Source organism: Thunnus maccoyii, chromosome 11 (assembly GCF_910596095.1).
Source record: "Thunnus maccoyii chromosome 11, fThuMac1.1, whole genome shotgun sequence".
NCBI classification, from domain to species: Eukaryota; Metazoa; Chordata; class Actinopteri; order Scombriformes; family Scombridae; genus Thunnus; species Thunnus maccoyii.
Genome location: NC_056543.1, coordinates 29,903,864 through 29,915,114, shown reverse-complemented (window position 1 = coordinate 29,915,114; position 11,251 = coordinate 29,903,864). Strand labels below are relative to the sequence as shown.

The 11,251-nt window shown below is 37.9% G+C and overlaps 1 protein-coding gene across 1 annotated transcript; it reads right to left on the bottom strand.

The window, feature by feature from the left end:
• Nucleotides 1-243: 243 nt before the first annotated feature.
• On the bottom strand, nt 244-10,726 carry hacd2 (3-hydroxyacyl-CoA dehydratase 2). Its single transcript, XM_042427115.1, has 7 exons — nt 10,498-10,726; nt 7,544-7,661; nt 6,255-6,273; nt 5,132-5,220; nt 4,400-4,521; nt 1,903-2,081; nt 244-1,011 (listed from the first exon to the last, which is right to left on the bottom strand). Exons 1-7 carry the CDS (start codon nt 10,620-10,622, stop codon nt 929-931), a joined length of 735 nt encoding a protein of 244 aa, XP_042283049.1. The 5' UTR covers nt 10,623-10,726; the 3' UTR covers nt 244-928.
• Nucleotides 10,727-11,251: the final 525 nt, after the last annotated feature.

Below are 11,251 nucleotides of genomic sequence, written 5' to 3'. Positions count from 1 at the left end.
CCACCTACTGGCTACTTTAGGTTATTAATGTATAAACCACCTAAACATCAAAAAATGAGGAAAAAAAATCAAAGGACACAACTCACACATCATTGGTGGGGAAACTTGCAGAACTTATGCTTTTAAAAAGTCAACATAATCAATGCCAGACCATTGAGAATGCAACCAAGAATAACAACATCCAAGCAAACACCAAACAAATAGCAGCTAACACAAGAGAGAAACAGATAGAAACCATGCAAGCACAGAATGAAAAAGGTTTATTGAACTAAATTATGAATGTAATCTGAAATTAATTTAAGAAAAAAAAACCAAAAACAACAATTTACAAATCTGGACAGTTTATACCAACAAGCACACTGCAGATGTAAAATCTACAAATGTGTTTCAATACTAGTAGTCTTCACATTATTCTTCCTACATTGTTATAAAGGAAAACTGCTTCTTAAAAGAGACCAAAAGATGAGCTGCATGGGGGGAGAGGTGAGTCATCTATTAGGGATTTTTTTTTTTATAGTGTCATTTAAAAGGAAGTTATCGATTCTATCAGTGCGTCATTCAGTACAATGCATCGCTGTGACTGAGTTCTGTTCAGCGTTCAGATGGCAGCTCAACTGTATCCGAGTCAAAATACAGTTTCTCTGTCTAAACAAAAAGCAACTGCAGTTTGTTCATAAATAAAAAAAATAACAAAAACCAACAAAAAGAAAGCAGTTCGTTCATGTTTTGTGAGCATCTAAACAACTCAGACAACAGCTGTAAAAAAATAAGGTTGCTTGATAATTGGATTGTATGCCAGGTCAGTTCTGGCAGTTTGAGAACTGTGGTTGGGCTTAAGTGTTTCAATAAGCGGACATGGTTTTGTTCCTCTTCTGTTGGTTGTTTTGGTGTGTTTTCCTTGATCAGGTCCCTCTGAATATTGTTGGGCTCACTCCACTTTGCTGTAGTCCTCTACGTGGCCCAGCACCTTCTTCCTCTGTCGTATCATGTGGAAGTAAAGCTGGGGGAAGACTAGGGGGGAGGCAGAGGAAGATCAGTATGTTACTGATAGAATGAAAGAGTTTTACATCAAACTAGAGTGACAACAGCTTCAATAAAGGACAGAAGACTTCCTTCTTTTTCTTAATTTTGCAAGATACTTCTATAGAGGCAGGCTGCATTCCCTGAATGAAGAGAAACTGGAGACGTTTTCTTGTCATTATAACTTCTGTGTCTTGTAATTATGAGAAAATTATTACTAAGTGACACATTATCTCGTAATATGATGAAACTAAACTGTTCAATTCTCAAATGGTGCTCTGACTGAATGCCAGTGGCAGTAATGCATACAAAGATCTGCATAGGAGCAGCATATTTGCTCTGTGTGGTGCAAAGAGAAGCAGACGCACCCATGTTGAGCTGAAAATGTTTCAACTACAGTGGAAATTCACCATTAACCAAAGGCTTTATGACTCCAATCCATGCACAAACAAGAGACAAGAGGAAAATAACACAAAGAACTGAAGTTCATGGAGAGTTTTAAGATCAGAGTCTGAGCTCTCACACACAGGCAAACTCTGAACACACACACGGTTGGTGTGTATGTTGCTGTGCAGTCAAAACATTTTAAGTGAATAAACATGGGCTGGAAAAAAACACTTCAGTAGTCACGTTTTCACAAATAACACAACAAGAAAATTGTCTCATAATTACGAGTAAAGGAATTATGGGATAGATTTGTTGTAATTACCAGTTATTACCAGTCATAATTGTGAGATACGGAAGTCATAATTACAAGAAAGCCAACCATTTTTCTCCTCTCTGGTGACTGCAGTGCACCTCTGTTCACTTGGAATCACAGTGTGATCTCTGTCCATTAAACCTAACCTTGAAAAATGATGCAACATCTGCTTGTTGACTTACGGGGAATGTAGGAGATCATGATGAGGATGAGGAAGGTATAGTAGTCGAAGGAGAAGTTGTACTTGTTGGGGAGGGTGACGGAGTACAGGCCCGTCTTCTGCACGTATGGCAGCGCTGCATAGATAGTCAGCAGCTCCCCGGTCACTCCCATAGGATACAGCATGATGAAAAAAGTGTACCTGCAGCAGAGGGGAGGGAAGAGCTTCATTACTCATTGCTTCTGCAACACAAGAGGTGGGTGATAGAGCTGCTATCATCTAAACACAGAGGCAGATATGGATCATGATATGGATTTGGATTTACTATTTGTCCTATTTTAATTGTGGAGTATTGTATCACACAAAGTGCACTGCAAGCATTAGTGCATGTTAACCAGTGCAGCTGATATATCAATCAATATGAATAGATAAGGAAAACTTTAAGATCCTGTTTTACACTAAAACAAACGTGTTTTCCTGCTGAGAAAATGTGGGTGCAACCAAATGATGAAGAAAGTTGTCTAGAACAGGTACTTCATCCATAGTTTGGACATGGTTTTGATTTTTTTTTTGGACCAGAATAGATAAAAAAAATCTGTTGCTAGAGGCAGGAATACCAGAAACATTTTTATCACTTCAATAAATAAAGTGGAGGAGTATGAGGAATGTTTGAAATGTGCTCAGACTCTGATACAACTAAAAAAGAAAGAGAAAGAAAAACACAGTGCAGACCATCGTCACTGTTATATATAAAAAAAGGCCAGTCTGAGAGTACATTTCACACCATTACTGTATATTTATGTAAAGACAAGGTGCCAATTCTTAACAAAGATGCTTTAAAAGCAATAATGAAAATGCTGCATTCACAGTATAATAAACCACAAACACCAAAAACAAAATCATGAAGTTGTTGTGTGAAGGGGATGCCTCTGCATGCCTCTGATTTTTTTTTTTTTTATCATAGCACTCTTGAGGGATCAGGCCTTTTGTGGAGGATTGTAATTAAAAGCGAGAGACACAGTGAGAAACACTCTACAGAGAGAATATACATCAAAGAGAGTAAATAAAAAGGTCCATCTATCCCTTAACTAGCACTCCAAACCAACAACTGTCTTCTCTCATCCGTCACTGCATTTTCCATGGATGCACAACCAATTTTTGTGTCTCTCAGGGTGCAACTCAAAGTCAAATACCAATATAGCGATGGTCTCATTTGCTACCTAGCAACACAGACCGCAGGGAGGAAGGCACTTAACAACTGTTGCCTTGGTTGGAGATGCAGATGGATGCCATTTGGCTGACAGAGAGATTTTTATGGTGGAAGCAGCACAAGATTGTCTGTATGTTTGATGATTTTTTGGAAAAACAATTAAACAGTAATCAGTGTTAGGAGTAATGCATGTACAGAGTAATGTGCCATTGTAATAATAGTACTGTTTCCTGTAGCAGTGTCATATTCTCTCATCATTATAGTATCTACAAACAGATTCACACATCTGTAATCAGTGGCACACCAACATACCTTCTGTGAAACACTACTCATCAGAAATTTCTTACTTTTAAGAAATTAGGGAATGCTCTATAATATTTCATATAATAAACCTTGAATTTTCAACATTACTTGCACTTCAAAGCTGCAATTTCTGTTTGAAATGTTTCATTGCTTTTGTCAAATGTTTTTCAATTCCAAAATGATGTTTTCATGAACAAACTTACTTTGCTGAGTACTACAGCTGCAACGAATGATTATTTTCATCAACTATTTTTTCCAAATAACTGATTTTGTCTTTTAAAAACCATCACAATTTCCTGGAACATGATGTGACATCTTCAAGATGCTTGCTTTGCCAGAGAATTCAAAATGACATAAAACAGAGAAAAGCAACAAGTTCTCACATTTCAGAAGCTGGAAGGAGAGAGAACGTTTGACATGTTTTGCTTCATAAGTGACTTCAATGATTAATTGATTATCAACACTGTTGTTGAACATCTTGTCTCTGAACTACAGAGTATAAACACATACCAAACTTCTCAAATACATGATAAGAAATGATTAATCAGTCAACAGAAAAGTAATTGGCAACTGTTTTGATAATAAGTTAATTATTTCAGTTCAGTTTTTCCAGCAAAAATGACCAAACATTTGCTGGTTTCAACTGTTCAAACGTGAAGATTTGCTGCTTTTCTTTGTCACATATCACTGGAATTTCAAAAATAATCTTTTGGTGAGAGAGGAGTGGATGGGGAGGGGGGGCTGTTATTACAGTCAGCAGATGAAAGACAACAGGAAATGATGGGAGAGAGTTGGGAACTACTCATTAGTTGCAGTCATAATGCAGTATAAATATGATCAAATTATGGCCTTAATCAACAAAATGTCTCATCAAAGAAGCAAAATAATCTGTGCAAACATTTGGCGTTTTCACAACTTCACATCATTTCTTGTTGTTTATTCATGTTTTGCTACTAAGGTACAGACATGTCCTGCTTTGACACCTCTCTCACACTGATTTTCCTACCTTGCCCATTTGATGAGGTACGGCAAGTGATTGAGCAGGCTGAACGTGTAGAAAGAGTAGCGAATGATCTCCGTCACGGTCCAGGCTGTGACAAACAGCAGCACACTATCCTCACTCTGCACCTGCAGGAACACACACACACACACACACACACACACACACACACACACAAACAAAGCATGATGGGAGGATGACAGAGCAATGGACAGGCTTTGCATCATGCCGCCGTAGTTACTCAGCTGTAGGCTAATCTAGACTTTTCATTGCAGAACCATGCTGTTTGTTTCAGATGCTCACAGATCAGATCACACTACAGCTCGCCGGTCACGGTCCTCAGATATTAGGTTTTCAAAAAAAATGCAAGTTCGATGTTAAAAACAGAGTTCTCGACACACACTCACAATACGAATAGGGTTTCCACACATTGACAAACGAGTAAAAGAGAGAACAGCTTGAGAAAAATGTCAGTACAGCATCGTACAATACACACAGCAAGAACAAACATTTAAAACATCCAATACATGTAGCCGACTGTATCGAAACTCAGCATCTCATGTTACTTACATGTTTACTCCTCTCTGATCTATTAACAGGGCAAACAGTACATCAGGTGGTCACTTATAAACAAAGCCATCTGACTTTTTACATTACTATGTCATTCATACAATGTGCATTTCACAGATTATATGTTGCACCCTTGTGTGTGTGTGTAATGCAGACGACAGATCTTACCTCCCTGACACTGTGTGTGACGGCCCAGGTGAGGAAGACCCGGGACATGACCTGGAATCCAGTCAGGACCACAGAGGAGGGTACGATTCCTGGAGCACCACACACACACACACACAACACAAACACACACACACACCAAACACATATGTGAATTAGTTTGTGTATGAGTGATGCTCTGTTCTGATACACTGGATCAGTGTAGGCTCTGTCACCTACTGCCGAAATATAATATCAATATAATACTGTTTTTTAGTCACTGTTGTTATAAAATGTAAATATAGCTTTCTAGAAAAATATAATAGAAAGTTGCACAAGCCTCAATAACATGAAATACTAGAAGTAATATTGGAAAAAGTAAAAAAAAGGCTGTTTACAGAGAACTGGGTCTCTGTATGTGTATGCTCGACAGCATGTTAGCAGCAAATGGTTTGATTGGTGATTGTGTCAATGGAATGTAGATGCAGCGTCTTCAACCGACCATTAGAGCAGAACCTATTGCTGAAGGTCTGCGTGTGTGCATGTGTGTGTGTGTGTGTGTGTGTGTGTGTGTGTGTGGGCTGAGTGGGAAAGGTCAGATAGCCGTAGCCTCCAGATAATGAAGAGAATGGACTGTGAAGCGCAGCGAGGCAACCAGGCGAGAGCCGATCGCTCCTCATCACATTAACGCCATGAGAGTCAACAGCTTCTCCGCTCTCTCTTTGGCAAACACTTCAAATATGAAAAGGCTTTGTCTGTCTGTACACATTCATATCTGAGATACATCTACAAATCTGATGAGTCATGATAACAATGTGACCAGTGAAAGTCATAATTCAAGCTATCTGCCACTACACTCTTTACTAGTTACAGTAAGTTGAGATATGATATCTGCAAATACGTTTTCACCAGTCAAAAGAACTTTTAATGGATCACTAGTGTTGTCAAAGATGTTCAACCTGTCAACCTGGTAATTATGCTTTCCAGAAATCAAAACTTAAAAGTAGATATGTTTTGATTGGTGGTTCCATACAGCTTAACGTCACATCTTAAATGAACATTTAGCCAAATTGTTATGAGAGGCGCAGTTCATTTCTCTGAAGCAGTCTGTGTGGAGGTTGAGGGCGGAGGCTGAAGAGAAACTCACCTACAGCACAGTGCAGTATCTGTGAAACAAAGAGATAACAGAAAATTACCCAACATGCTGCTGGCAGAGGAGTGCAGGACGACTTACACAGTCTAGGGGAACAGAATACATCTCCTGCTATCTCTATATAGTTTCATATTTTTGCTTTTGGTTTAATGCTGTGTATATCTGAAAATGTATTTACTTGAATTTCACAACATTTCATAAAACGGACTTACTATTTCTACATAACGTGTCTTGTGTGTGTGTGTGCGACTGACAATGACACTGTTAAGATAGATTAAATAACAGCGTGCCTGTTATGTTCAGACTGTGCAGATTATTTAATGAATGGAAGATAGTGATGTTAAACAAAGTAAGTCTCTTATCACTGTGTGTCTGGACAGGATCACTGAAACACCTCACGCTGCCTAACCTTTGCACTATACACATGCATGTGTGTGTTAGTGTACATGTGCATGTCTGTGTATGTGCACTTTTAACACACGTGAGGAAACAACCCAACTCTCTTTTACATCATTTTGAAAAACAGCGGAGAGGAACTTCATCTCCCAACTGTTCAGAAATACTATATTTTTTAATTAGATTGAAATCTTACAACCAGTCATGTCAATTATAAAAGTATTTTTTGCTGCTGTGCCTTTAACACTATGTAGCCTGGCATGCTGTTACCAGGACATACCAAACCCTGTACAGATAGCAGTCAGTGCCTCTGCACATCCAGACCTGGATCCCAAGACTCAAGCACTTTTTAATGGCTTTATGATATTTCTGGCAGTTGAAACAGGATGAGATTAAAAAGTAAACCAATTTTTGTCTGACTGCTTCACTGGTTCATTTATCCATTAAGCAACTGGAAAACAAACACATATCTAAGCAGAGGTTTCCATTAATTATTCACTCTAGTGTATAATTACTGGATTGCTGTGAAACCATTAAGTCACTGTACTGTTACTGTAATAAATGTGTCTGATATCTTCCCTCACTACACACACACCACTCCAAACTCTGGACACATCTACTCATTCAAGGGTTTTTCTTTATTTTTACTATTTTCTACATGGTAGAACAATACTGAAGACATCAAGACTGTGAAATAACACGTATGGAATATAACTCTACAGTTGTTATTTCATAGATGTCTTCAGGATTGTTCTACCATGTAGAAAATAGTAAAGTTGCGTCCAAACGTTTTACTGCTGCTGCATCTCTACACATATTTATTAATAAACACTGTGATATCATATTTGATTGTGGTATTATCACTCAGTCCCGTGTGCTAATCTCACCTCTAGAATAGCTCCGGTCTGAAAGAACTTCAGTGGCTTCTCTATGGAGTAGTAGAGCCCGTGGTAGCTGCCTCTGGCCAGGTAAGCTCTGACCAGACCCACAGCTATCACCAGCCACCTGGAGGAGGAGAAGAGAGAAAAAAACACAGTACAGTCATTGAACAAGTTGAACGGATCCACCAGACAATCTTATCAGTTAATGTGCCGTTTCTATATGGAAAAAAGGATTCTGCAATGAAAGGAAGTACAATGTTTCTATGATAGAGAACTACTGAATGCATTTTTAAAAAGGTCTTTTTTTTTGGCATTATGGCTTTTTTTTTATTTTGATAGTTGAAAGTGCAGAAAGAAACAGGAAACACGGGTAGAGAGACATGTAACACAGGTCCAGCTGGAAGTCAATTATGGATGCTGCAGTCATGTGGTTTGGGTCTTAACCAATCAGCGACTGTTTTGACACACATGGATACTGGATATTTGAGGGCCAACATCTATATAGATATTTAAAAATAATGCTTTCAATATACTGTCCAATATTGATTAATGGCAAGTCTTTCTCTAATTTGGTTATTTAACAGCTGTGATGAAAATATGTGCAGAATATTATTTTACAGCTGAACAATAAACTTTATCACCAAAGATTATAACAGATGTAGATACACGCAACGGCCTCTTCATTGGGACACCTGTGCAATCTAATGCTATCATTATTGAAAAGTGTTCCTAATATTTTGCTTTTCTCATATATGTTAATTGAGTGGACAAAATATTAGGAACACCATTCCATATAATACACTCCAGTATATACAAAAACTGAAACCATAATAATAAAAATGAATACAATAATATATTAAACCAGTATTTAAAAAAATAAAGATCAAGTATAAATAAAAATACACCCTTTAAAATATTACAGTTCCTGCAAAGCAAATGCAACTTTTGACAGATATTGTCAATAAACATACAAATATCAGCCATGCTGATATATCACAAATCACTAATTTTGACACAATTTCTTTAAACATTTAATCTATTACCTATATTATGAGCCATATAATGAATAAGTTTCAATTTTGTGTAAAGATGAAGAACTACAGTAGGTGCAATGTTCACACTGGGCAAGTGGAGCAATATTTGTAGATGGAGAGCTGTTGCAGGATAAGAGTTTCATCACAAATAATCATAAAATGATCATAATGATGCAATCTAATGCATTACACTATTCAGATGGAGCTTGTCCCCTCAATAAGGAAGCCAGAGGTCAGCCACAGAGCAGAGCTGGTGGAGATACTAGCTGTGGTAGAGCTGCTAGAGGAGACCTGAGCAGGGCCGGGGGATCCTGTGGTAGTTTCAATTCACACGTAGGTTTCACAGATTGGAGGACGTGTCTGTTAGGCCTCAACCACAGTCAGGACAGAAACTAAACACGCCTGCTGAGCTGCTGTGGCAGTATCAGAATACAGACACTGCAGTTGAACAGCGAAAACTGGTATTTGTGTGTGTGTGTGTGCGTGTGACACCCTAACTTGTGCTCAATACAAAGTAAGCACTGTAAGGCCCATCGACGCAGGGAGGGACACAATGTGACCTAACTGGTTGGAACAGTGAGCAAACAACACCCACCATTCAATTGTGCAACAGTCTAAAAATCACAGCAATAAAACTGGTAAAGAGAGATTTATCAGTTCATGTCGCAAGATTATTATCTGTTAAATTTAACAAAAGTATCTTGACCAAACAACGGAGGTTATAAAACAGGCGTATGGTGCACATCTAGCCTGCTTTAATACAAATCAAGCTGTAATCATTCAAAACGGATTAAAATCCAGAAAGTTACATCTAATAACCAACACTGTTTACTTATAATTACCGATGCTGAACTAGTCATAGTGGAGTTTATAGTGGCAAACATACTTTTATCCTTACATTCTGAAATAAAATTAAATTCAAGGGTTACCTTACTCAAGCAAACGTTCACCTAGTCCTCATCTTCCCAAACATCACACTATGATATTTTCAGTATGATACAGGGGTCCTCACTCAGGCTGCAAATAACTATTATTGTATTTACATGATCAATTAATCTATTGATTATTTTTTCAATTAAATTGATAAGTCTATGAAATGTGCAAACATAGTGAAAAATATCTCCATTGCAAGTTTTGAAAGCTCAAGGTGAATTCTGCGGCCAGCCAATATTTGATTTTTTTTGTTTTATTTAACATTTTTAGTAATTGTCATTGTTGCAAACTGATTTTCTGTCAATACTAGTTAACCATCTAATTGTTATATTGTTCTAATCTTAACTTTTTGCTTATTTGGTTTAAATTACATGTTCATTAAAGTCCTACAGAACATATATACAAAAGACTCTATTTTATCATTTTGTTTTGTTTCTTGTGTTATAACCTGACTATAAATGTATTACAGGGGGCTTTTTTCATTCCCTGCACGTTATTTTTAATTTTTATATTTGCACATTAATAAAATTCAAATGTCTGACTGAGTCGTTGCCCTGTATAAATTATCATGACAAAGCAAGAAGAAAAAACACACTTGTCTGTGGACAAAGAACCATCTGTGTCTTAATATAATTACTCTATATAGTGTGCGGTGGAGACGCGTCACGCCAGTCGGCTGCCGTTAATCTGTATAAGCTGCTGGACGTTAGGAGACTAATTTAAAGTTATTTCACAACACAGCAGCGTCTCCAACACCAGCTACATGAGAAGTTACAGATTAATAACGCAAAAATACTGCAAAATAAACGCATAAAAGTACGACGGGAAAATGTTGTTGCTCGCATTATTATCAGTGCTGTCTTGTCAAACAGGACACACACACACACACACACACACACACACACACACACACACACACACACACACACACACACACACACACACACACACACACACACTAGCAGCATTAGCACGAGGAAACATGCTACCTACCCCGCCGTCATAACAACGTTGTAAATGACCAGGTAAGCAGTAGCCAGGGCACCGGGTCCCCTCTTTTTCTTCGGGGCCACATCGCTGTGAGCCGCCTTGCTGGTCCCCGGAGCAGCTGCCGACATGACTGGAGCCCTCAGCGGTCTTTGGTCCTGGACGACGGCGGCTGTCAGGAAACGAAAGGGGGCTAAAGTCAGGAAGTGTCGTCCCAAAAGCGAGAGCACTTCCTCATCACCTCCTCATCACTTCCGTCTTCGTTTAAATACACATACACAATATTTAAATCTATACACAAAGCCAAATGTATGAAACCCATTTCACTGCTTTTTGTATTTAAACCCCTGAGATGTGTATGAATTCAAAACATCTGCTGAAATATGTACAAGTTTACAAAAGAATAGACCCTGAATGTACTAACCTTCAATTCAAATTGAAGACCGATATGTATTAATGTATCTTTTTTAACTTTATTTATTGTATTATTTACAATTTATATATTTTAATTTATTTTCTTGTTTTTAATATATTTAGCTATGGTTTGGGTTTGTTTTTTTTTAATTTGTTGGTTCTCTCTTACTCAGACATGCTGACTTGTCTTGTTGGTAAATCTACTGCTAAACAAGCATAAAAAACAACAACTTCCGCCTTCATTTAGAAACGCTCTCACTGAAATATCTATATCACCTGAAGAAGTCGGGGCAAAGTCCTTGTGATGTACAGATATATTTGTTTATTTAAGCTATTTATTTTTGAC

What these genes read in the sequence shown, in the direction of transcription:
- hacd2 (XM_042427115.1), bottom strand. Translation starts at nt 10,622, where the DNA reads ATGTCGGCAGCTGCTCCGGGGACCAGCAAGGCGGCTCACAGCGATGTG. An exon ending in TACCTCATCAAATGGGCAAG is followed by an intron (nt 2,082 to 4,399) that starts GTAGGAAAATCA and finishes CCTCTGCTGCAG; the next exon opens with GTACACTTTTTTCATCATGC. An exon ending in CATGATCTCCTACATTCCCC is followed by an intron (nt 1,012 to 1,902) that starts GTAAGTCAACAA and finishes CCTCCCCCCTAG; the next exon opens with TCTTCCCCCAGCTTTACTTC.